Source organism: Eumetopias jubatus, unplaced genomic scaffold (genome assembly GCF_037043125.1).
Source record: "Eumetopias jubatus isolate StellerSeaLion01/CBP00866 unplaced genomic scaffold, mEumJub1_p1.0 scaffold_10, whole genome shotgun sequence".
Classification (NCBI taxonomy): Eukaryota; Metazoa; Chordata; class Mammalia; order Carnivora; family Otariidae; genus Eumetopias; species Eumetopias jubatus.
The window spans coordinates 74,263,015-74,290,919 of record NW_028274816.1 but is presented as its reverse complement, the minus strand read 5'-3'; the positions used below and the strand labels follow the sequence as shown (position 1 = coordinate 74,290,919).

Here is a 27,905-nt window from a genome sequence, read left to right as displayed (position 1 = left end):
ATTTCATCAACATAAAAAGCTTTTGCACAGCAAAAGAAACAGTCCACAAAACCAAAACACAACCGACAGAATGGGAGAAAATATTTGCAAATGACATATCAGATAAAGGGCTAGTATCCAAAATCTATAAAGAACTTACCAAACTCAACACCCAAAGAACAAATAATCCAATCAAGAAATGGGCAGAAGACATGAACAGACATTTTTCCAAGGAAGACATCCAAATGGCCAACAGACACATGAAAAAGTGCTCCACATCGCTCGGCATCAGGGAAATCCAAATGAAAACCTCAATGAGATACCACCTCACACCCGTCAGAATGGCTAGAATTAACAAGTCAGGAAACGACAGATGTTGGCGGGGATGTGGAGAAAGGGGAACCCTCCTCCACTGTTGGTGGGAATGCAAGCTGGTGCAGCCACTCTGGAAAACAGTATGGAGGTTCCTCAAACAGTTGAAAATAGAGCTACCCTACGATCCAGCAATTGCACTACTGGGTATTTACCCCAAAGATACAAATGGAGGGATCCGAAGGGGTACGTGCACCCCGATGTTTATAGCAGCAATGTCCACAATAGCCAAACTGTGGAAAGAGCCAAGATGTCCATCGACAGATGAATGGATAAAGAAGATGCGGTATATATACACAATGGAATATTATGCAGCCAACAAAAGGAATGAGATCTTGCCATGTGAAACGACGTGGATGGAACTGGAGGGTGTTATGCTGAGTGAAATAAGTCAATCAGAGAAAGACATGTATCATATGACCTCACTGATATGAGGAATTCTTAATCTCAGGAAACAAGCTGAGGGTTGCTGGAGTGGTAGGGGGTGGGAGGGATGGGGTGGCTGGGTGACAGACATTGGGGAGGGTATGTGCTATGGTGAGCGCTGTGAATTGTGCAAGACTGTTGAATCACAGATCAGTATCTCTGAAACAAATAATGCAATCTATGTTAAGAAAAAAAAAGAAGATAGCAGGAGGGGAAGAATGAAGGGGAGTTAAGTCGGAGGGGGAGACGAACCCTGAGAGATGATGGACTCTGAAAAACAAACTGAGCTTTCTAGAGGGGAGGGGGTTGGGGGGATGGGTTAGCCTGGTGATGGGTATTAAGGAGGGCACGTTCTGCGTGGAGCACTGGGTGTTGTGCGCAGACGGTGAATCATGGAACACTACATCAAAAACTAATGATGTATGGTGATTAACAACAATAAAAAAATTAAAAAAAATTCTAGTTAGTTGACATACAGTTCAATGTCGGTTTCAGGAGTAGAGTTCAGTGGTTCGTCGTTTGTGCACAGCACCCAGCGCTCTTCCTAACAAGTGCCCTCCTTGGTGCTCATCCCCCACGTGGCCCATCCCCCACCCAACTCCCTCTACCAACCCTCAGTTTGTGCTCTATAGTTATGAGTCTCTCGTGATTTGTTTCTGAAGGCCCTTCTGATCCCAACGTTTTATTATTCTGTGATAAAGGTGACACTGGGCAGCATGTTTTGTGATTTTAATTCATTGATTAGGTCTTTCCTCAATGGTCAGAGTTGCTTGAACAGTCTGATTAGAATAATTGTGGCTAGGCTTCTGGGTTAATAATTCACTGAAATAAATGAGTCATTTCACACCAAAAAAAAAAAAAAAAGTAATCTTGATTTTGTATGGAGACAGCACCACCTTGTGGGTCCATGAGACACTGCACAGCTGACTTGCAGAGTGCTTCGCACTGTTCCTTTCCTGAAGGCTGCGAACAGGAATGTGAGTAAACGCATCCCCAAGTCTATCTACGTGAGGCTCTAACTCAGTCACAGTTCCTAACAATGAAGGACCACTGTGTAGGGATGCTACTTCATTATTCTGGCATTATTCACGAAGCTCCTAACCTATAAAAGAGATCAGAGGGAGTGATTCCATCTTTTTTAATATCTCCTTCACTTCACAAAGCATCCATTAAATATCAAGGTCCTTCTGATGCAAATAGTTTTTGTCAGGGTTTGGAGCAGGGATACTGGGGTTGGATAAGAGTGACTTTTGTTTGGACTGAGTGGCTATTAATCAGTTGCCTGCTCAGTATAAGGAAACACACACACACACACACAGTGGTGCTGAACATTTTTAGTCTTTTGAGCTATCCAAAACAAGTCATGAATAATGTTGTTATGTTATGTATAGTTAATGCTTAATTCTATTGGTTAAAATATGTTCAGAAATTGTACAGATCTTTCATACGGATACTTTTCCTTACTACAGAGGCATTCTGGTTTCTCCGTCTCTGAGCCTGGGAAGCTGAGGCTCATACCTGGAAGCACCACCTACTGGCTTCCCTACCTTGACCTTCACTCCAAGTACCTCGGGAGGCAAGTCCCAAGAAGGGTTCCCCAAAGGTCTGAAACAATGCTTTGATCAAGGCGTACAGGTTCCAGAAAAACTTTATTTTTAGCCAAGCACAACTTTTCTGAGTTGTTAATTTAACTACGTATTCAAAATAAACCTGTTCCCAAACTTGTTCACAGCCAAGATGGAGTAACAGAGACCAGATTTACCTTCCCACCTGAAACAACTGAAAAAGAGAACAAAATATATGACACAATGGTTCACAGACATCACCTGCTAGGCAGAGCAGAGCAGCGATCCCTGAAAGTGAGGAAACAAATTAGGTGAGCCCTGCACTGGCCCGGGAGAGAGCACCCCAGGTGCGGGCAGAAAGAGCTCAGAGTTTGGGGTGGTGAAGGCAGTTATAGTTAGCAGGGCAGAAGACCAGAGTAGGGAGCCGAACAGAGAGAGCTCCAGAGACGTACAGGGGTTCCCCCGAAGTCTGGGAGAGATCCCCCAAAAGAAGCGGAGGAAATAGAGCTGACATGGTGTTGGAAATAGTTATTTTCCACCAGCCAGAGTAGAAACCTTGTACATCAGGCAGCATCAGGTGGAATACACGGAAGGGTAGTGCCTCAGTAGTGGGAAAAGCAAGCCCAGACTAAAGACTTCTCTGGTGCCGTAACACAAACTACGTCCAAGTAGCTCAACCACATGCCAGAGCAAAGCTCAACAACATTTAGAGGAATGTCAAAATACCCAGCACCCAACATTGAGGTAAAATTCACAACGTCCAATCAAACAAAGGTTGCTGGGCACACAAAGTAGCAGGAAAACACCTCGAAATGAGATCGATCCATCCAAACTGACTCAGAAATGACAGAGGTGATAGATTAGTAGACAAGGACATTAACACAGATGGTATGGCCACATCCTGTACGTTCAAGAAAGTGTAGGAAAGACCCAATATGTTAAGTGTAGACATGAAAAATATAACAAAGCCCCAGTTCAAATTTCTAGAGATGAAAACTATACTGGGTGGGATTAAGCGTGGATTAGACACTGTGGAAGAGAAGATCAGTGAACCTGAAGACACATAAACAGAAACCATCCAAAATGAAACAGACTTTTTTTAAAAAAAGAGAGAGAAGAGCATCAATAATCTCTGGGACAACCTCAAGAGATCTAACATATGTCCGCACATTATCATCGTATACAGCCCATGGGGGTCTTATTCTCAAAGTCTGCAAAGAAGTGGAGAAAGAAGGGAGATAGAAAACAGTTGAAGAAATACTGACCAAAATTCTTCCGAATTTGTTGGAAACTATAAACCCACAGATCCAAGAATCCCAAAGAATCCCAAGCACAAAAACATGAAGAAAATGACTCCCAGGTCCATCATAGTCCAACGGTTAAAAACCACTGAGAAAATATTCAAAGAAGCAAGAAAACAATATTACATGCAGAAAAACAAAGGGAAGAGTACAGATGGCAGGATTCCATTTTATATACAATTCTAGAAAATGCAAACTAACGTATGGTGACAGAAGGCAGCTCAGTGGGGGCCTCATGATCTCAGGATCGGGGGAGCACAGGGGGCAGGAGGGAGGGATCACAAAAGGGCAAAAGGAAACCCTTGGGCGTAACAAGTATGTTTATCATCCTGATTGTGGTCATGGTTTCACACACGTGTGTATGTATCAAAAACTTACCAAACTGTACACTCGAAATATGGTCAGTTCGCTGTTTGTCCATTATGCCTCTGTAAAGTTGGGGGAGGCCACCTGACCCACATTAGCTAGAAGCATTCAAAATCTCAGACTGACTCCTATCGGGCGAGGCCTAGACCAGGAAATGAAACAGAGCCTTTTCTCAGCATAGCCCAAGGAACAGGAAAGGGAGAAACAAGAGGGCCACTTCTTCCAGGACCCAGATTCCATTATCCACTAAACGTTCAGCCTCGAGGGAAATGCCGAGACTCAGGTTTCATTCCATGTGTATTGTTCTTGTTGTCCTTGCTAGGCGGTCCTCTCTCCTCCGCTTCTGAGAACGCGTCCCCTTTCCATCCTCCTGACTGCCAGCTGACACCCTCGAGCCCCGCTCTGGGGTGAGAGAGGCAGGGAAGCCAGCTCACCAGAGGTGCTGCTTGGAGAAAGGAGGCTCCGAAGTCCTGGTCTCTGATGAGCCTTTCCTCTGGTGGGCCAGGAGGCGGGGTAGCAGCCACCACTGAAGGGAGGAACAGAAAGTCTGAAGACTCTAGATGTCGTCGCAAACCACTCCCCGGAGGGTACGGATGAAAACTGTCCCAAATGAGAACCGATGCCTGTCCCACTGTCCATGATGTCAAGACTCGTGTTTACCTCCCTAACAAACTCCAACTCCCCACAACCTTCCAAACAGCTTCCCCCGTATTTTCCCCCTCCTTCCCTCCCCCTTCCTCAGAACCAACATTCAAATGGTCTGGCCCAGTGATAAAGGAGATTCACAGACTGAATCTCCACATCAGAGGGATTCAGTAGGTCTACCCTGTTTCCAAACTTTCTGGAGATACCCTCACCTGAGCAGCATATCATTTTCAACTCACTCTGAGGCCTTCTAACCACAATCCCCAAAACTCCCCAAGAAAGCACCACACACCACAAGTAACTGCCCCTCACCTAATTCTTGCTCCATGTCAGACTCCTCTTTCACTGGATGGCTCGGAGGCTCCAGCAGCCCGCAGGGTGAGTCCTGAAGTCCCAGCTCCTGAGGCCCCACTTCAATATGGCGTTCTACTTCCCCCACTTGGCAACTTGCAGATTCCATCTTCTCTGACAAGATTTCCTGTCCTAGAACCTGGATGCTGATCTAGAGACCACATATTACTAATTACCGAAAGATCCAGACTGAGGGGTTCTGAAAGACACAAAGGTAACGCTCTATAACAGATAATAAGTCAGTCCTTAGGGACATGGAGTAGGGAAAACCAGCTTCTCTATCTAGACCAGCAGGAACCTGTGAGGAAAACATCCTGAGAGGGGCCAAAAGCTGAGGCCTAAATCAAGCCTAGGAGACCCTGAACACGCCATTAATAATGTGTTTCTACCGGACAGTCTCCACCAATTAAAACTCAGGTATCTTTTGAATAACTTCTCAAAGACTTTAGTAGAAAGATGGAATGGGACAAGAGACTTTATCTTCTATTTGTAATGACGAGAAAGTGTTGAGTCAGAGAGCCTTAGAATTAAGGGAGATATGGGGATATACTGATGTAGTATAGTAAGAAATATGTATTTGTCTTTGTCCCAGGTTCCTGGCAGAGTCCCTAAAACCCTTGGAACTGCCTAAATGACAGGAGTGAGGAGCATATGCCATCATGAGCTCCTTTCAACCATATCTGAGTTTATGCTAAGAAAGTGACGCTCGGTGGGCCCCCAGGTAGCTTCAGGATGGAGGCTGGTCACCACAGGAACCAACCAGGTGACCAGAGGACTAAACTCGCAGCCCCAACCCTCAACCCCTGAGGAAGGGAGATGGGCTGGAGATGTTCAGTCACCAATGGCCAATGATTATCGTGCCTAAGTAACGAAACCTCCCTAAAATCCACTAAACAATGGGGTTCAGGGAGCTCCTGAGCTGGTGGCCACAAAGAAGTGCTGGGAGGATGGCACGCCCAGAGACGCCAGGGAAGTCTCCTCCTAGGAGTCATTCTAGTAAACTAACTAACCCGAGGAGGGGGTTGTGGGACCCTCCAAATGTACACAGGTGATTTGTGCTTGGTGTCTGAAATGGGAGCAGGCTGATGAGACTGACCCTTATCCCACTGAGTCTGCCAACCCGAGAATATTAGTGTCAGATTTGAACTGAACTGTAAGACACCTCGCTGGTATCAGCGAATTGGAGAACGGGTTGTTAGTATGGAAAACCACACACACTGAGGGTCAGGAAAAAGACAAACACACCTGGTAAAGGCCCTAGAGGAGCCCTGTGAGTCACTGGCAGCTTCGACCTTCTGCTTACCCACTGCCACCTTCAACCCTCTGCTTACCCACTGCCACAGTCTCTGGGGGTCTCCCTTCAAGCTCTCCACAAGGGTCACGGCCTCTTCCCCGCTGCCGGGGCACTGTTTCCGCACCCACATCTGGATCTCCCCAGGCAGGATGGTCAGGAACTGTTCCAACATGAGAATCTCTAGGATCTGCTCCTTCGTGTGAACCTCTGGCCGCAGCCACTGGAAACAGAGCTTCCGCAGTTGTCTCAGCGTCTCCTGGGGCCCAGACATCACCTGGTAACGAAACTGCCTGAAAAGCTGGCGTGCGGCCTCGGGGTTAGAGAGCTCCCCTCGAGGGGCAGCATCTGGTTCGGAGAATGGGGCATCCTCGGCCTTCGCCAGCCGTGGTGGCAGGACCAGGGCCTGCCCCAGCTCGACAGGCATCCTCTGGCTTGGCAAGTCCTTTTTTAGGTGAAGTGTTTCTGGGGTGGACCTGTCGCTGGGGAAGACCAAGGCTTCACGGAGGCTCTCACAGGGGCCCTAGAGAGGGAATGAGAGCCAGGGCTGTGCAGAGAAGAGGGACACATGATCGGTGAGAACGAATGCACACCCCCCACATGAGAAAGATTATAACCTTGACCAAGCAAATCGCTAATATTGTATCTAAACTGGCATCATCACCCTGAGCTTTTTACAACATTCCCTCTGTCTCCAAATGTGCAAGCCAAATAGAAAAATGAAATGCACCATGTGAAGCATTTTCACTACTGGTTTCCTAGCAAACGGCTCTTCTGGACACTTCCTATCTGCATCTGTACGTCTGCAGACCAAAAAGTAAAGCTGAATGAAGACATCAATGCCCTAGAAATAAAGGCTAATGTTGAAATAATCTGATGCTTCTGTAATAAATAGGAGGTTGAAGAGAACAAATTGATTTTTCCCCAAAAGATGCAATGAAATTTCTAGGTGATCTCTTTTGAGTGCCACATGGAAAACTGGACTATTTGGGAACTTAGGAAAACCTGTCGGAACTGAAATTTTCAACCCCGGGCTTAAAGAAGACTTAGAACAAATAATAACTACCTCAAAAACATTCCTATGGCCTTGAACTAAGTGAGCACTGTTTTATGGCAACTGGTATAAAAATTTAGAAGATAGTAACTAAGACAGTGAAAAGAGAAATATTAAATGACAAAGTTAGTATTTAGAAATGTTTAAAGAATCATGTACTATTTCGAGTTCACTTTCTTGCATAAGATTCTAATATTGGATCATTAGGTCAATCCTTGAATGTTATTAAAGAGCTACAGGTCATCATTTCCCTGTAACACTAACTGCGACAATAAAAACAAAACAAACAAACACACCTAATCACTAAATCTGTCTGGCTTAATCAGAGATCAGTGTAACACTCCAGCTTTTAAAAGTTGCTTTTGGGGGGGGGGTTGGTGGGGAGATGGGGTAACTGGGTGACAAGTATGTTTTTTAATTTTTTTATTGTTATGTTAATCACCATACATCATTAGTTCTTGATGTAGTGTTCCATGATTCATTGTTTGTGCATAACACCCAGTGCTCCACGTAGACTGTGCCCTCTTTAATACCCGTCACCATGCTAACCCAACCCCCCCTCCCTCCTCCCCTCTAGAACCCTCAGTTTGTTTTTCAGAGTCCATCGTCTCTCATGGTTTGACTGGGTGACAAGTATTAAGGAGAGCACGTGATGTAATGAGCACTGGAAGTCACATACACCTGATGAATCACTGAACTCTACCTCTGAAACTAATAATACACTATATGTTAATTAATTGAATTTAAATTAAAAAAAATACAAAGAAAAAATAAAAACTGCTTTTTCCAGGGTACCTTGGTAGGTCACTGGTTAACCATCCAACTCTTGGTTTCAGCTGAAGTCATGATCTCAGGGTCATAAGATCGAGCCCCACGTCAGGCTCTGTGCTCAGCATGGAATCTGTTTAGGATTCTCTCTCCCTCTACCCCTCCCCAGCCCACTGGCTCCCATACTCTCTCTCTACAATAAATAAATACATGGTAAATAAATAAATAAATAAATAAATAAATAAATAAATAAAAGCTGCTTTTTCCTTGAGGTATAATAAGGAATGTCTTCATCCCTAGCACTTCAAACAATGTATCCCATATCAGATCACTTAAAAACTAAAAAGAAAAGAAAATGTTTCAAGCAAAAAAAGAAAGAGCGAGGTAAGAGGGATTAAGCCAATGTTACATGTTTCTCTTTTTTTTTTAAAGAATTTATTTATTTATTTGAGAGAGAGAGAATGAGAGATAGCACGAGAGGGCAGAGGGTCAGAGGGAGAAGCAGACTCCCTGCTGAGCAGGGAGCCCAATGCAGGACTCAATCCCGGGACTCTAGGATCATGACCTGAGCCGAAGGCAGTCGCTTAACCAACTGAGCCACCCAGGCGCCCCAATGTTACATGTTTCTCATGCAGACCTCCGTGCATGTATTTTTTCTTCATAAAGAAACCCATGTGTTTCATTCATATATTCATAAGAAACCAGGGTGTTACAATATTATGTGCTCAGTAAATACATGTTTGGGGAATTCGGTTTTTGGCCATGGCAGAGTAACTGGCAGTACACACTGGCCCACCCACTGTAAACAACTACAGAACTGGAGAAAACTTGTAAGACAACTGTTTTCAAGCACTAGACAACAGGCAGACAAGAATGAAATCCCCAAGGGAAGAAAAACTCATGAGGTGAGACCCACGATCATCCTGGCTTTCTGCATGGGGACAATTTCCCCAACAACAGTGCAGGAAGCTGCAGCTCACAGAGAGTTCAGTGGTCTCACCAAACCGAGGAGGTAGAGATCAGAACTTGGAGCTGCTTTTGTATCTGGATTCTCAAGAACAGCGTAGTGGAGAGAATGGAGCTGTGACCGGGCGGGGGGGGGGGGGGGGGTCAGGCAGAACTCCATGTGGGGTTTCCCTGTGAGCCAAGGGTTGGACTGCACATGAGCAGGGTGAAACTATGCAAGGTTTAACAGAGAGCAGTTGCAACCAGGTTAGGAGCAAAAGAAATACAAATGCCAGTCAGTGATGAGAGATAGTGGAGTTTTTGACCACTGACAATGGAGAGACCTCACTAATACCCAAAGCATCTTGAGATACCAGAAAGGCTGCATGTTGGGAGTAAAGACCATATCCTAGAATAAGACATACTCTAAACCTGCCCTAAAAGAGCCTAAAGACAAGCCTCAATGAGATCCGCAGAGGAAACCCAGTCTACTAGTCTAGTCTGATCAAGTTAGAAGGCTTCAGGATCCACTGTGGGCTTTCCAGAGATCTGTCCTAACAAGGTATAAAACCAAGCTAATTCGGGGCGCCTGGGCGGCTCAGTCAGTTGGGCATCTGCCTTCAGCTCAGGTCATGATCCTGGGGTCTTGGGATCGGGGCCCACATCCGGCTCCTTGCTCAGTGGGGAGCCTGCTGCTCCCCCGCTTGCGCACTCTTGTTCTCTGTCAAATAAATAAAATCTTAAAAAAAAAAAAAAAGCTGGACGCCTGGGTGGCTCAGTCGTTAAGCATCTGCCTTTGGCTCAGGTAATGATCCCAGGGTCCTGGGATCGAGCCCTACATTGGGCTTCCCGCTCGGCGGGAAGCCTGCTTCTCCCTCTCCCACTCCCCCTGCTTGTGTTCCCTCTCTTGCTGTGTCTCTCTCTGTCAAATAAATAAATAAAATCTTTAAAAAATAAAAAAAAAAAGCTAATTCAAGTCAAAGGTGATCAGTGAGTAACTCAACTGCCTGCTAGAACAAAACTCAATACTCTTCAGAGGAAGATAACAGAATCCTTAGCATCTACAATGTGCCATCCACAATATCTAAGATGTAACCCCAAACTATTTAATTTAAAAACATGAAAATATGACTTAAAGTCATGGAAAAACCATTCAAGAGAAACCAACCCAAAGATGGTCCAAGGACTGCAAGAAAAATATAGTCATAATGAGAGAAGAAATAGGGACTTTCTACAGAGAAACAGAAATTATAAAAAGAACCAAATGCAAATTCTAGAAAAAGAACCATCAACCCAGATTTCCACATCCAGTAAAAACATCTTTCAAAAATCAGAATTAAAATAAAGACATCTGCTTTTAGAATGTGTTCAAAATTGAGGCACCTGGGTGGCTCAGTCAGTTAAGCATCAGACTCTTGATCTCAGGTCAGGTCTTGATCTCAGGGTTGTGAGCTCAAGCCCTGTGCTGGGTTCCACGCTGGGTGCAGAGTCTACTTTAAAGGGGGGGGGGGTGCGCCTGGGTGGCTCAGTCGTTAAGCATCTGCCTTCCGCTCAGGTCATGATCCCAGGGTCCTGGGATCCAGTCCCGCATCGGGCTCCCTGCTCAGCAGGAGGTCTGCTTCTCCCTCTCCACTCCCCCTGCTGTGTTCCCTCTCTCATTATGTCTCTGTCAAATAAATAAAATCTTAAAAAAAAAAAGTGTTCAAACTGAAGCAGCCATCAACTAAATAGAGACTGCTATACACATTATATATGAAACTAGTAGTTACCACAAATCAAAAACCTGTAATAGTTACACACACAAAAAAAGAGACAGGAATCCAAGCACAACACTAAAGAAAGCTATCAAACCACAAGGAAAGAGAGCAAGAGAAGACAGGAACAGAGGAGAACTACAAAATAACAAAAAAACAATTAACAAAATAGCAACAAATACATTAACTATCAACAATTCCTCTAAATGGTCTAAACGCTCCAATCAAAAGACATAGGGGAACAAAAGGCCCATCTATATGTTGCTGTAAGAGATTCACTTCAGAACTAAAGACACATATAGACTGAAAGTGAAGGGATGAAAGAACATATACCATGCAAATAGAACTGAAGAAAAAAAAAGCCAGGTTAGGGTGCCTGGGTGGCTCAGTCGGTTAAGCTTCTCCCTCTTCCTCTGCCCCTCCTGCTGATCGTGCTCTCTCACTCTCTCTCAAATAAAATCTTTAAAAAAAACAAAAACAAAAAACAGGGTAGCAGTAATTATATTGGACAACAGACTTTAAAACAAAGACTGTAACAAGAGACAAAGAAGGGCACTATATAATGATAAAGGGACCAATACAATAAGAGGATGTAACAATTGTAAATATTTATGCACCCAACATAGGAGCACCTCAATACATAAAGCAAATATTAACAGATATGAAGGAAGAAAGTGACAGTCATACCACAATAATAGGGGACTTTAACACTCTATTTACATTGATGGATAGATCATCCAGAAAGAAAATCAACAAAGAAACTGGCTTTGAACAACATACTAGGCCAGATGGAACTAAGAGATATATACAGAACATTCCTTTCAAAAACAGCAGGATACAGTCTTTTCAATTCATTCTCCAGGACATATCACATGTTAGGCCACAAAACAAGCCTCAATAAATTTAAGAAGACTGAAATCATATCCTGCATCTTCTCCAACCACAACAGTATGAAACTAGAAATCAATTACAATAAAATATCCAAAGAGAACACAAACACATGGAGGCTAAACAACATATTAAACAACCAACAGGTCAACCAAGAAATCAAAGAGGAAATCCAAAAAAACATGGAGACAAATGAAAATGAGAACACAATGGACCAAAATCTTTGGGATGTAGCAAAAGCAGTTCTTAAGAAGGAAGTTATAGCAATACAGTCCTACTATAAGAAGAAAAATCTCAAATAAACAATCTACCTTACATCTAAAGAAGTTAGAAAAAGAACAAACAAAACCCAAAACCAGTAGAAGAAAGGAAATAATAAAGATTAGAGCAGAAATAAGCAAAACAGAAACTAAAAACAAACAAACACACAATAGTACACATCAATGAAATCAGGAGCTGGTGCTTTGAAAAAATCAACAAAATTGATAAACCTTGGGGTACCTGGGTGGCTCAGTGAGTTACATGTCTGATTCTTGGTTTTGGCTCAGGTCATGAACTCATGGCTCCTGAGATCAAGCCCTGTGTTGAGCTCCACACTCAGCGGGAGGTTTACTGGAGATTCTCTCCCTCTGTCCCTCCCCCCAACTCACGCTTGTGCATACTCTCTCTGAATTAAATAAATCTTTTTTAAAAATTGATAAACCTTGGGGCACCTGGGTGGCTCAGTCGGTTAAGTGGCTGCCTTCAGCTCGGGTCATGATCCCGGGGTCCTGGGATCGAGCCCTGCATCAGGCTCCCTGCTCAGCAGAGAGCCTGCTTCTCCCTCCCCCTCTGCCTGCTGCTCTGCCTATTTGTGCTCTATCTCTCTGTAAAATAAATAAAATCTTTAAAAAAAAATTGGTAAACCCTTCAGCCAGATTCATAAACAAGAGAGAAAGAGAGGGAGGACTCAAGTTAAGTAAAATCAGAAATGAAAGAAGAAAAATAACTCAAGTCACAGAAACACAAAAGATTACAAAAGAGTATTATGAAAAAGTATATACCAACAAACTTGACAACCTAGAAAAAAATGGATTCCTAGAAACCTACACCCTTCCAAAACTGATTCAGAAATAGAAAATTATAATGAACCAAGAACTAGGCATGAAATTGAATGAGTAATCCAAACACTCCCAATAAACAAAAGTCCAGCACCAAATGGCTTCACAGGTAAATTCTAGCAAACATTTAAAAAAGAGTTGATAAATATTCTTCTCAAACTATTCCAAAACATGAAAGAGGAAGGAAAACTTCCAAATTCATTCTACAGGGCCAGCATTATCCTAATAGAAAATCAGACACACTACAAAAAAAGAAAACTATAGGCCAATATCTCTCATGAACACAGATGCAAAAAACCTCAACAAAATATTCGCAAACCAAATTCAACAATACATTAAAAAGATCATTCACCTCAATCAAGCAGTTCAATATTCATAAAAGAATGTAACACATCACATTTATTAACAAGAGAAAAAAAAAACCCACATTATCATCTCAATAGATGTAGAAAAAGCATTTGACAAAATACATCCATTTATGATAAAAACTCTCAACAAAGTGGACTTAGAGGGAACATACCTTAAAAAAAAAAAAAAGGCCACATACAAAAAGCCTGCATCTAACATCACACTCAGTGGAGAAAAACTGAAAGCTTTTCCTCTAAGGTCAGGAACAAGACAAGAATGTCCATTCACCCTTTTTATTTTTTTAATTTTAAAAAAGATGTTTATTTTTTTTAAGATTTTATTTACTTATTTGACGGAGAGAGAGACAGCAAGAGAGGGAACACAAGCAAGGGGAGTGGGAGAGGGAGAAGCAGGCCTCCCGCTGAGCAGGCAGCCCAATGCAATGCGGGGCTTGATCCCAGGACCCTGAGATCATGACCTCAGCAGAAGGCAGACGCTTAACGACTGAGCCACCCAGGCGGCCCTACATCATTAGTTTTTGATGTAGTGTTGCATGATTCGTTGTTTGCATGTAACACCCAGTGCTCCATGCAGTACGTGCCCTCCTTAATACTCACTCCTTTTATTCAACATTGTACTATAAATCTTAGCTGTACCAATCAGACAAGAAAAAGGAATAAAAAGCATTCAAACTGGTAAGGAAGAAGTAAAACTGTCACTATTTGCAGATGACATGAGTATACATAGAAAACCTAAAGTCTCCATCAAAAAAACTATTAGAACTGATAAATGAATTCAGTAAAGTTGCAGGACACAAAATTAACACACAGAAAACTGCTGTGTTTCTATACACTAATCATGAAATAGCAGAAAGAGAAATTAAGAAAACAATCCCATTTATAACTGCATGTAAAAGAATAAAACACCTAGGAACAGGGTGGCGGAGCAAGATGGCAGAGGAGTAGGACACCTGGATTTCATCTGGTCTCAGGAATTCAGCTGAATGGGGATCCAACCATTCTGAACACCTATGAACGCAACAGGAGATCGAAGAGGAGAGTAGCAACAACTCTCTGAACAGAGAAGCAACCACTTTCTGAAGGTAGGACGTGCGGAGAAGTGAATCCGAGGCAATATTCAGGAGGATAGACGGCGGGGGAGGGGCCTCCAGCGGCCGCTTCTGGCAAGTGCTAGAGCTGCAAGCACAAAATCGGAACTTTTAGAAGTCGGCTCCGCGGAGGGACGTCGCTCCAGTGGCTAAGCGGGGGGTGGAACCCTCGCGGGACAGTGTGGTCTCAGGACCCTCGGGGTCACAGGAAGACCGGGGGTGCCTGAGTGCGGCAGAGCTCCCAGGTATCAGAGCGGGGAAGCCGGCTACAGAGACGGAGACGAGGCGCGGGCTCTCAGCTCGGGGTGGCCATAAACTGTGATCCGCGGCCCAGTCGGGCCACTGCTCCTCCAGCAGGGACCCAACAAGCGGCAGAGCCGGGGAGACTCCCCTTCCTCCCCGGGGAGGAGCGGCGCGGGAGCGCACCGCAGGGATCTGCTGGGTTTGGAGACTCCACACGGGGTCGGGTGCCAGAGATAGAAATGCTCGGTCACAGGCCGGGTGAGCACGGAGTGGGGCCGGAGACCGGGGGTGACTGACTGCTTTTCTCTGGGGGCGCACTGAGGAGCAGGGCCCCAAGTTCTCGGCTCCTCCGAGCGGAGATTGGGAGGCCGCCATTTTCACCCTGGTCCTCCAAAGCTGCACCGAGAGCCTGCAGGGAACAAAAGCTCCTGAGAGCAAACCCGAGCAGCTTGCTTAGCCCCGACCGACAAGGGCGGGGCAATTCCGCCTCGGCAAAGACATTTGGGAACCACGGCAACAGGCCCCCCCCTCCAGAAGATCAGCAGGAACAGCCAGCAAGCCAAGACCAAGTTTACCCATCAAGGAGAACCGGAGAACTCCAGCGCTAGGGGAATACTGCACAGAGAATTCATGGCTTTTTTTACCATGAGTCAATTTTTTTAACTGTTTTTTTTTTTAATTTTTCTTTTTCCCTTTTTCAACCAACATCTTATCAATCCCTTTTTTTAAAAAAACATTTTTTATTTTTCATTTTTAGAGTCATATTTTACCCCTTCAGAGTAGTTACCCTTATTTTTGGCATATATATATAAGTTGTTCTCTCTTTAAAATTTTGAGATACAGTTTCTTCTAACAGATCAAAATATACCCTAAATCACTAGTGTATGGCTTTGTTCTAGTCTCCTGCCTGATCACATTCTCTCCCTTTTTATTTTTTTAAAATCTTCTTTCTTTTTTCAAACAACTTCTTATCGTATCAATTCCTTTTATAAAATCTTTTATAACTTTCATCTTTACACTCATCTTCCATCCCTTCATTGTATCAACCCTTATTTTGTACATATATGTCTTTCTTCCTTTAAAATTTTAGCAGGCACTTTTTTCTAAAAGACTAAAACACACCCAAAATCTAGTGTGTGGCACTGATCTTTGCACTAGACTGATCATATGTGATCTATTTGGTTTTTTATTTTTTTGTATTGTTCTGTTTTTGTTTTTATCTTTTTCTTTTTTTTTTTCTTTCTTTTCTCTTTTTTCTTTCTTTCCCTTTCTTTTCCCCTGGTTTCAGATCTTTTCTGATTTGTATAGAGTATATTTGCTGGGGACGTTGTTAACCTGTTGGCATTTTGTTCTCTCATTCATGTATTCTCCTCTGGACAAAATGACAAGATGAAAAAAAATCACCTCAGCAAAAAGAACAAGAGATAGTACCGTCAGCCAGGGACCTACTCAATACGGACATTAGTACAATGTCGGACCTAGAGTTCAGAATCATGACTTTAAAGATACTAGCTGGGCTTGAAAAAACCGTGGAAGTTATTAGAGAAACCCTTTCTGGAGAAATAAAAGAACTAAAATCTAACCAAGTCAAAATCAAAAAGGCTATTCATGAGGTGCAATCAAAAATGGGGGCACTACCTGCTAGAATAAATGAGGCAGAAGAGAGAATCAGCGATATAGAAGACCAAATGATGGAAAATAAAAAGGCTGAGAAAGAGAGATAAACAACTACAGGATCACGAGGGCAGAATTCGAGAGATAAGCGATACGATAAGACGAAACAACATTAGAATAATTGGGATCCGAGAAGAAGAAAGGGGGGGGCAGAAGGTATATTGGATCAAATAATGGCAGAGAACTTCCCTAATGTGAGGAAAGAAACAGACATCAAAATCCAGGAGGCACAGAGAACCCTCTCAAAATTAATAAAAATAGGTCAACACCCTGACATCTAATAGTAAAATTTACGAGTCTCAGAGACAAAGAGAAAATCCTGAAAGCAGCTCGGGAGAAGAGATATGTAACCTACAATGGTAGAAATATTAGATTGGCCATACACCTATCCACAGAGACCTGGCAGGCCAGAAAGGACTGGCATGATATCTTCAGAGCACTAAAGGAGAAAAATATGCAGCCAAGAATACTATATCCAGCTAGGCTCTCATTGAAAATTGAAGGAGAGATAGAAAGCTTCCAGGACAAACAAAAACTAAAGGAATTTGCAAACACGAAACCAGCCCTCCAAGAAATATTGAAAGGGGTCCTCTAAGCAAAGAGAGAGCCTAAAAGCAGCACAGATCAGAAAGGAACACACACAATATACAGTAACACTCACCTTACAGGAAATACAATGGCACTAAATTCATACCTTTCAATAGTTATCCTGAATGTAAATGGGCTAAATGCCCCAATCAAAAGACACAGGCTATCAGATTGGATTAAAAAACAAGACCCATCGATATGCTGTCTGCAAGAGACTCATTTTAGACCCAAAGACACCCCCAGATTGAAAGTGAGGGGGTGGAAAACCATTTAGCATGCTAATGGACACCAAAAGAAAGCTGGGGTGGCAATCCTTATATCAGACAAACTAGATTTTAAAACAAAGACAGTAATAAGAGATGAGGAAGGACACTATATCCTACTTAAAGGGTCTATCCAACAAGAAAATCTAACAATTATGAATATCTATGCCCCTAACGTGGGAGCAGCCAATTATATAAGGCAATTAATAACAAAAGCGAAGAAACACATTGACAGCAATACAATAATAGTGGGGGACTTTAACACTCCCCTCATTGAAATGGACAGATCATCTAAGCAAAAGATCAACAAGGAAATAAAGACTTTAAATGACACACTGGACCAAATGGACTTCACAGACATATTCAGAACATTCCATCCCAAAGCAACGGAATACACATTCTTCTCTAGTGCCCATGGAACATTCGCCAGAATTGATCACATCCTAGGTCACAAATCAGGTCTCAACCGGTACCAAAATATTGGGATTATTCCCTGCATATTTTCAGACCACAATGCTTTGAAACTAGAACTCAATCACAAGAGGAAAGTTGGAAAGAACTCAAATACATGGAGGCTAAAGAGCATCCTACTAAGGAATGAATGGGTCAACCAGGAAATTAAAGAAGAATTTAAAAAATTCATGGAAACCAATGAAAATGAAAACACAACTGTTCAAAATCTTTGGGATACAGCAAAGGCAGTCCTGAGAGGAAAGTATATAGCAATACAAGCCTTTCTCAAGAAACAAGAAAGGTCTCAAATACACAACCTAACCCTACACCTAAAGGAGCTGGAGAAAGAACAGCAAATAAAGCCTAAACCCAGCAGTAGAAGAGAAATCATAAAGATCAGAGCAGAAAACAATGAACTAGAAACCAAAAAAACAGTAGAACAGATCAACGAAACTAGGAGCTGGTTCTTTGAAAGAATTAACAAGATTGATCAACCCCTGGCCAGACTGATCAAAAAGAAAAGAGAAATGACCCAAATCAACAAAATCATGAATGAAAGAGGAGAGATCACCACCAACACCAAAGAAATACAAACAATTATAAGAACATATTATGAGCAACTCTATGCCAGCAAATTAGATAACCTGGAAGAAATGGGGGCATTCCTAGAGATGTATCAACTACCAAAATTGAACCAGGAAGAAACAGAAAACCTGAACAGACCTATAACCACTAAGGAAATTGAAGCAGTCATCAAAAATCTCCCATCAAAAGCCCAGGGCCAGATGGCTTCCCAGGGGAATTCTATCAGACACTTAAAGAAGCATTAATACCTATTCTCCTGAAACTGTTCCAAAAAATAGAAATGGAAGGAAAACTTCCAAACTCATTTTATGAGGCCAGCATTACCTTGATCCCAAAACCAGACAAAGACCCCATCAAAAAGAACTACAGAGCAATATCCTTGATGAACATGGATGCAAAAATTCTCACCAAAATACTAGCCAATAGGGTCCAACAGTACATTAAAAGGATTATTCACCATGACCAAGTGGGATTTATCCCTGGGCTGCAAGGCTGGTTCAACATCCGCAAATCAATCAACGTGATACAATACATTAACAAAAGAAAGAACAAGAATCATATGATCCTCTCAATAGATGCAGAAAAAGCACTTGACAAAGTACAGCATCTTTTCTTGATCAAAACTCTTCAGAGTATAGGGATAGAGGGTACATATCTCAATATCATAAAAGCCATCTATGAAAAACCTACAGCGAATATCATTCTCAATGGGGAAAAGCTGAGAGCTTTTCCCCTAAGGTCAGGAACGCGGCAGGGATGTCCACTCTCGCCACTGCTATTCAACATAGTATTAGAAGTCCTAGCCACAGCAATCAGACAACAAAAAGAAATCAAAGGCATCCAAATCGGCAAAGAGGAAGTCAAACTCTCACTCTTTGCAGATGATAGGATACTGTATGTGGAAAACCCAAAAGACTCCACCCCAAAACTGCGAGAACTCATACAGGAATTCAGTCAAGTAGCAGGATATAAAATCAATGCACAGAAATCAGTGGCATTCCTATACACCAAGACAGAAGAGAGAAAAATCAAGGAGTCGATCCCATTTACAACTGCACCCAAAACCATAAGATACCTAGGAATAAATTTAAGCAAAGAGGCCAAGGATCTGTACTCAGAAAACTATAAAATACTCAGGAAAGAAATTGAAGAAGACACAAAGAAATGGAAAAACGTTCCATGCTCATGGATTGGAAGAACAAACATTGTGAAGATGTCAATGCTACCTAGAGCAATCTACACATTCAATGCAATCCCCATCAAAATACCATCCACTTTTTTCAAAGAAATGGAACAAATAATCCTAAAATTTGTATGGAACCAGAAGAGACCCCGAATAGCCAGAGGAATATTGAAAAAGAAAAGCAAAGCTGGCGGCATCACAATTCCGGACTTCCAGCTCTATTACAAAGCTGTCATCATCAAGACAGTATGGTACTGGCACAAAAACAGACACATAGATCAATGGAACAGAATCGAGAGCCCAGAAATGGACCCTCAACTCTATGGTCAACTCATCTTTGACAAAGCAGGAAAGAATGTCCAATGGAAAAAAGACAGTCTCTTCAACAAATGGTGTTGGCAAAACTGGACAGCCACATGCAGAAGAATGAAACTGGACCATTTCCTTACACACACACAAAAATAGACTCCAAATGGTTCAAAGAGCTAAACGTGAGACAGGAGTCCTTCAAAATCCTAAAGGAGAACACAGGTAGCAACATCTTCGACCTCAGCCACAGCAACTTCTTCCTAGAAACATCACCAAAGGCAAGGGAAGCAAGGGCAAAAATGAACTATTGGGATTTCATCAACATAAAAAGCTTTTGCACAGCAAAAGAAACAGTCCACAAAACCAAAAGACAACCGACAGAATGGGAGAAAATATTTGCAAATGACATATCAGATAAAGGGCTAGTATCCAAAATCTATAAAGAACTTATCAAACTCAACACCCAAAGAACAAATAATCCAATCAAGAAATGGGCAGAAGACATGAACAGACATTTTTCCAAAGAAGACATCCAAATGGCCAACAGGCACATGAAAAAGTGCTCCACATCGCTCAGCATCCGGGAAATCCAAATGAAAACCTCAATGAGATACCACCTCACACCCGTCAGAATGGCTAAAATTAACAAGTCAGGAAACGACAGATGTTGGCGCGGATGTGGAGAAAGGTGAACCCTCCTACACTGTTGGTGGGAATGCAAGCTGGTGTAGCTACTCTGGAAAACAGTACAGAGGTTCCTCAAACAGTTGAAAATAGAGCTACCCTACGATCCAGCAATTGCACTACTGGGTATTTACCACAAAGATACAAATGTAGGGATCCGAAGGGGTACGTGCACCCCAATGTTTATAGCAGCAATATCCACAATAGCCAAACTGTGGAATGAGCCAAGATGTCCATCGACAGATGAATGGATAAAGAAGATGTGGTATATATACACAATGGAATATTATGCAGCCATCAAAAGGAATGAGATCTTGCCATTTGCAACGACGTGGATGGAACTGGAGGGTGTTATGCTGAGTGAAATAAGTCAATCAGAGAAAGATATGTATCCTATGACCTCACTGATATGAGGAATTCTTAATCTCAGGAAACAAACTAGGGTTGCTGGAGTGGTGGGGGGTTGGGAGGGATGGGGTGGCTGGGTGATAGACATTGGGGAGGGTATGTGCTATGGTGAGCGCTGTGAATTGTGCAAGACTGTTGAATCACAGATCTGTACTTCTGAAACAAATAATGCAACATATGCTAAGAAAAAAGAAAAAGAAGAAGATAGCAGGAGGGGAAGAATGAAGGGGAGTAAGTCAGAGGGGGAGACGAACCATGAGAGACGATGGACTCTGAAAAACAAACTGAGGGTTTTAGAGGGGAGGAGTTTGGGGGGATGGGTTAGCCTGGTGATGGGTATTGAGGAGGGCACGTTCTGCGTGGAGCACTGGGTGTTATGCACAAACAATGAATCATGGAACACTACATCAAGAACTAATGATGTAATGTATGGTGATTAACAGAATAAAAAAATTAAAAAAAAAAAACACCTAGGAATAAATTTCACCAAGGAGGTGAAAGACCTTACTCAGAAAACTGTAAGACATTGTTCAAAGAAACTAAAGACAACACAAAGAAATGGAAAGATATACCACGCTCATGGACTGAAAGAATTATATGTTTAAAAAGCCCATACTACCCAAAACAGTCTACAGATTCAATGCAATCCCTATCAAAATGCCAACAGTATTTTCCACAGAACTAAAATAATCCTAAAATCTGCATGAAACCACAAAAGACAACAAAGAGCGAAACAATCTTGAGAAACAACAAAGCTAGAGGTGTCTCTGTTCCAGGATTTCAAGATAGACTACAAAACAATTGGGACAGTACGGTACTGGCATAAAAACAGACACACGGATCAATGGAACATGATAGAGAGCCTAGGAATAAACCCACATCCATATGGTCAAATTAATTTACAACGCAAGAAGCAAGAATATACAATAAGGAAAAGACAGTCTTTTCAATAAGTGGTGCTGGGAAAACTGGACAGCTACGTGCAAAAGAATGAAACTGGACCACTTTCTTACACCATACACAAAATTTACCTTAAAATAGATTAAAGACCTAAATGTGAGACCGGAAACCATAAATCTCCTAAAGGAAAACACAGGCAGTAATCTCTTGGACATCGCCCTTAGGAGCATATTTATAGATAGGTCTTCTCAGGCAAGGGAAACAAAAGCAAAAATAAGCCACTGGGACTACACCAAAATAAAAAGCTTTTGCACAGCAAAGGAAACCAACAACAAAACAAAAAGGCAACTTAGTGAATGGAAAAAGAAATGCACAAATGATATAACTAATAAGGGGTTAATATCCAAACTATACAAAGAACTTCGACAACTCAACACCAAAAAAACAAACAATCCAATTAAAAAATGGTCAGAAAACCTGAACAGAAAATTTTCCAAAGACCTACAGATGGCCAAGAGACACAGGAAGAGATGCTCAACATCATTAATCATCAGGAAAATGCAAAAGAAAACCACAATGATACCTCAGAATGGTTAATATCAAAAATATAAGAAGTAACAAGTGTTGGCAAGGATGGAGAGAAAAGGGAACTCTCATGCACTGTTGGTGGGAATGTAAACTGGTGCAACCATTGTGGAAAACAGAAAAAAATTGAGAAGTAGAAATACCAGGGCACCTGGGTGGTTCAGTCGGTTCAGTCGGCCTCTGGCTCGGGGCACGATCCCGGGGTCCTGGGATCGAGCCTCATGTCAGGCTCCCTGCCCAGCGGGGAGTATGCTTCTCCCTCTACCCCTCCCCCTGGCTTGTGTTCTCTTGTGCTCTCTCTCTCTCTGTCTCATTCACTCTCTCTCAAATGAATAAATCTTTTTTAAAAAATTAAAATTTAAAAAAAATTTTTTAAAGTAGTAGAAATACCATATGATCCAGTAATTCCACTACTGATATTTATACAAAAAAACAAAAACACTAATTTGAAAAAATAAATGCACCACTATGTTTACTGCAGCATTTGCAATAGCCAAGATACGCAAGCAAACCAAGTGTCCATTGCTAGATGAATGGATAAAGATATGGTGCATATATACAATGGGGTATTACTTAGGCATAAAAGAGAATGAAATTTTACCATTTGTGACAACATGGATGGGCCTAGAGGACACTATGCTAAGTGAAATAAGTCTGACAGGGAGAGAAAAATACCTTGTGATTTCACATATTTGTAGAATATGAAAAGAAAGCAAACAAATGAATAAACAACAAACCAGACTCTTAAATACAAAGAACTGATGTTTGTCAAAGGGGAGGGAGGTGGGGGTTATGAGCAAAATAAATAAAGGAGATTAAAGAGATAAAAAACTTCCAGTTATCACAAGTTATACAGTATAATCAAACAAATCACAGAGATCAAAAGCATAGAGAATATAGTCAATAATATTATAATAATGTTGCATGGTGACTACAGTTATTGTGATAAGCACCAAGTAATGTATAGCACTGTTGAATCAGTATGTTGTAAACCTGAAACTAATATAACATTGTATGTTAATTACATTTTAATAAAAAAGTAAAGACATTTTTCAGATAAATAAGCTAGGAGAATTTTTCACCAGTGATTTTTTTTTTATTTTATTTATTCATTTGAAAAACGGAGAGAGATAGTGAGAGAGAGCATGAGGGGGTGGGGGACATGGGGAGAGAAGCAGCAGGTCCCCCACTGAGCAGGGAGCCTGACACAGGGCTCGATCCCAGAACCGTGGAACAACCTGAGCCAAAGGCAGATGTTTAACTGACTGAGCCACCCAAGAGCCTCTCAACAGTGACTTGTACTATAAGAAATGCTAAAGGACACCTTTCCAGTTGAAGGGAAACTCAGATCTACAGAAAGAAATGAAGATCTCCAAAAATAGTAAATATATGGCAAATAAATACAGAAATACTATGCTTTTACTTCTCCTAACTTCCTTAAAAGGCAACTATTAAAAGCAAAAATAACCACAGTGTGTAAAGAGATAAGTAAAAGTAAAAGATATAAAAACAGCACAAAGGACTGGGTAAATGGAATTAATAGGTTGTTAGGTTATTACATTTATGAATTGCTAAATGAGGAACAGGAAGTGGGAAGTGAGTGGTGCTACATGTCGGGTGACAAATTGGAAGTGTAAAGGTGTTAAATGAGAGGCAGGAATGAGAAATGTAAATTGTTTAGTACAAAGTGGTACAAATATTAAAGTAGACTCTAATAAGTTAAAGTAAACTCTGATAATTTAAAGATACATACTGGTAGCTGTAAAAATATTATACAAAGAAGTACAGCTAAAAAACACCAATAAAGGATGCTAAAAAACACTCACTATCCCAAGAATGCAGTAAGAGAATAAAAACCAGAAAGATCAAATGAAAAAAAAGACAATATGGTACGCTAACACCCAACCACATAAGTAATCACATTAAATGTAAAGGGGCTAAACATTCGAATTATAAGACTGCCAGATTTGGAAAAGTAAGACCCAATCACAGGGTGTCTACAAGAGATATTTAATACATAAAGACACAAAAGTTTGGAAACAAAACAATGGGGAAAAGACATCCTATGCAGACAGCAAGCATACAAAAGCTGGTATGGCTATATTAGTATCTGACCAAGAGACTTCAAGAAAAAAAAGAGGAACATTTCATTATAATAAATGGGTCCAATCATTTAGAACACAAAACCCTAAACGTATATGCACCTACTATCAGGTCTAAAGGGACAAATCCTCATAGGTGATAGAACAAGACCAAAAAAAAAAAATCGGTAAGGCTACAGAAAATCTGAACACTATAAACAAACTCATTCTAATGGACATTCAGACTCAACAATTGCAGAATACATATTCATTTCAAGTTCATATGAAACATTCACCAAAGCAGACCATATCCATAAATAAGTTTCAAAAGACTGGAATCTCAAAATATATATCCTCTGACCACAGTGCAATGAAATTAGAAACCAGTAACAAAAAGATATCTAGAAAATGCCTATATATGGAAATTACTGAATAACTAATACAACCTATAGCCAAAGAAAAAATCACAATGGACATTAAAATGTTTTCTTTTCCTTTTTTTCTAAGATTTTATTTATTTGACAGAGAGAGAGAGCATAAACAAGGGGAGCAGCAGGGGGAGGGGGAGAAGCAGGCTGCCCCCCCCCACTCCCCACCCCCAGCAAGAAGCCGGACTTGGAGCTCCATCCCAGGACCCCGGGATCACGACCTGAGCAGAAGGCAGACACTTAACTGACTGAGCCACCCAGGTGCCCTGGAAATCAAAATGTTTTCATATTGAATGATAGTGAAAACACAGTATCAAAATTTAGAGGTAACCACTAAAGTTCCAGAGAAAAAATGTACAGTTTTGAATACATATGTTAAAATATTAAATAAGGGACACCTGGGTGGCTCAGTCAGTCAAGTGTCCTACTTTTGATCTCTGGGTTTTGAGTTCAAGCCCCACATCACTGGGCATGGAATCTACTTAAATAAACAAATGGGGTGCCTGGGTGGTGAACTTGGTTGGGCAGCTGACTCTTGGTTTCGGCTCAGGTCATGATCTTGGGGTCCTGGGATCCGGCCCTGCTTCTGGCTCCAAGCACTCAGCGCGGGGTCCCTTTGGGGTTCTCTCTCCCTCTGCCCCTGCCACTCATCTCTAAGATAAATAAAAATCTTATAAATAAATATTAAATAAATGTTGAATAAATATAAAAGCATCCTTCATTATCTAAATCTATCTGGCTCCTGAGTTTCAAATAACAAGTAGAAAGACTTCCGATAGCAAGAGACTAACGGGTAGATTTATTCAAATTTATTTGCTTCCTGAATGAACATGGCTGTTTAGATACCATTTAGGGAAAATGACATTTAGGGAAAACTAGAAAACTTACAAAATACTTAAATCTGATTTTAGTAATTATATCCTAACAAAAATGCTAAGAAAAATGCCTCAATTATTCCAAATTAAATTACTTTATAGAGGGTGTAGTTTATATTCCAGTGACTTCATGGGTATCTGCTCCTGTTATGAAAAAACATTTCAAGTAATCCCAAATGTGTAGGTGTTATTAAAACTGTAACAAAGGAGAGTGAACTTCAAATGTACAACTTAGGTAAGCATACTTACTATACCTATGCATACGAGCCCTTTGCTGTGTACCTACTATTGACATACACTCTCTCCTTAAGCAAACTTTAGTCAAGCTCCGCAGTCTTTTCAACTAGGCCTGGTCTTTCAGGTCTGTCCTTGACCCTTTTAGTCCCGTTTTAGCAAGATTCTTGCTGAGTCCGGTTTAGGGAAAGTCCCTCATCTTTGATAGTTGCTCAAATTCTACATCAACCCTGGTATCTGACCAGCCCTGATATCTGATCAAATTCCGTATCACCCAGGCCTGTCTTCAGCAAAACTCCAGTCAAGTCGATTTAGCCAGAGTTCCCTTTACCCCGGACGTTGCCTCTTAGTCATTTTCCATCCACTGAGCCCTCCCACCTCCCCACCAGGCTCCTCGGCTACAATTTTCCACCCCTCCCCGTTGCAGAGTGTGGCCCAATTGCTCTCTGCTCCTGCAAAACCGCGTTGTAGTAGCGCCCCTGAATAAACTCTGCCTTACCGTCTTTAACGAGCATATGAGTAATTTTTTCTCCAACACTACGTAGCAGCTCCATATTAGGCCCTGTTCATGCCATTTCTAATCCTCACAATCCCCCTGCAAGACAAGTATCAGAGTTGACTGATTAGGAACCTCGGAGGCTCAAAAGGGGCGGCCGAATTGGAACCCACGAGGCTCCAAGCAAGGCCTGTGTTTTGGGGAGGAGAGCTGCCAACGTTGGGGGGCTCGGGGGAGGAGGGTTTAGGGGCTGTCACAAACGCCGTGAGGTTGGGGGACTACCGGCATTTTGGGTCCCGGAGGCCGGGGCACCCACCCAGGGATCCTCCACTCTCGCTCCCCAACGCCCACAGCACCCCGGGGAGAGAGGCTCTCTTCCAGCCTCCGGGGTAAGGCAGAGAAAGCGGCCCGGTTTCGGTGCCGGTCCAGGGGCGTGGCCGGGGAGTCCAGGGTCCACAGGCTCAGGGGCGCAGAGCCAGCTCCCGGCAGCGGCGTCTCCGCTGCACCAGAGCCCCCTCGGCCCGCCACCCCTCCCCCGCACCCGCCGCGTCCCCGCTCCCTCCGAAACCGTCGGGCGCGCGTCCGCCGGCCCCGCCGCTGCTCCCGGGGGCCCAGCCCAGCCCCCGCGCGGAGACTGGCGGCGTCACGCCCCATCCCGGGCGGCCGCAGCCAGGCCCGCCCAGCCCGCGCGCGCTCACCTCGGCCCGCGACGCCGACTCCGGGCGCACTTCCTCGAGGCGGGCGACTGCGCGCGCCGGCGTCGGCGCGGCGGGCTGGGGGCGGGGCCGGAGCTGAGGCGCGGGCTCCCATTGGCCGCCCGCGTCGCCCCGCCCCTCCCGCGTCCTCCAGGCGTTGAGGCTGCTCCCGGTCGCACGCAGCGGAAGCTTGGGTCATTCATTCCAGATTGGTGCATTTGCTCCTTCGCTTGTCACCAAGCGGTCTGTTAGTGAGCCCCTCCGCTGGGCCAGGCGCTGGGCCAAGCGCTGCGACGGTCCACCAAGATAATCCCCTTGTCTGTCGCAGACCCTGCGTCAGCCCCACACCTTGGCGACTCTGCCAGTACCCCAGGTGCTCGGGCGGGGCGTCTGCTCGCTGCCCTTCCCCCCCTTTCTGGCCTCCCTGCAGCATTTGATTTACCCCGACCTCCCTGTCTTGCTGCTCCAGACTCACACCGACTCCGCATTTCCTTAGCGCTCTCTTTCCACCTCCTTGTGTTGGAATTCAGCGAGGTGCTAGCTAACCTGTCCCACCTTCGCCTCCCTTCTGTCTGTCTGTCTGTCTTCCTCCTTCTGCCTCCCCCAGACTCTCTGCTTCAGCATATTTGTCATCCTCGCTCCCCTCCGCCTTCCCTTTCCCGCAGGCCAGAAGTCGAGAAGTGCTCTGATTTTGCCTCGTCTCTCCACCTCCCCCCTCTCTATTCTCCACCTGTCTCTTTTCTACATCCATGCTGCCCTCGGGGGCAACAGTCGTTTTGTGACACTAAGCGGCGTTGGTACAAGTATCGGGTCCAAATTTGCGAGACCGGACTCCTGTGTGTATCCTTTGTGTGTTCAGTCTTGGGCTATTGGCGAATTCAGAAACGGAGTTGCAGTGTGGTGAGCTGCCCTGGCCCACGTTTAGAGAAATTGGAGACATCTCGTCTGAAGAAATAAGGC

At 43.1% G+C, this 27,905-nt stretch overlaps 1 protein-coding gene across 6 annotated transcripts in view; it reads right to left on the bottom strand.

Annotated features, from left to right (window-relative positions):
• ZNF18 (zinc finger protein 18) overlaps positions 1 to 26,987 on the bottom strand; it is a 38,952-nt gene extending 11,965 nt beyond the window's left edge. For 2 of the 6 annotated variants that reach the window (XM_088027961.1, XM_088027966.1), the window contains exons 1-5: positions 26,949 to 26,987; positions 26,254 to 26,349; positions 6,337 to 6,843; positions 4,967 to 5,156; positions 4,444 to 4,535 (exon numbers count right to left, since the gene is read on the bottom strand). In XM_088027961.1, coding sequence (XP_087884087.1) covers positions 4,444 to 4,535; positions 4,967 to 5,156; positions 6,337 to 6,723 — 669 coding nt within the window. In that variant the 5' untranslated portion in view covers positions 6,724 to 6,843; positions 26,254 to 26,349; positions 26,949 to 26,987. Of the gene's footprint in view, positions 1 to 4,443; positions 4,536 to 4,966; positions 5,157 to 6,336; positions 6,844 to 14,079; positions 14,350 to 26,253; positions 26,350 to 26,818; positions 26,905 to 26,948 lie in introns of those variants that run through there. The other 4 variants (XM_088027963.1, XM_088027964.1, XM_088027965.1 and 1 more) reach the window with 4 other exon arrangements.
• Between the last annotated feature and the right edge of the window lie 918 nt (positions 26,988 to 27,905).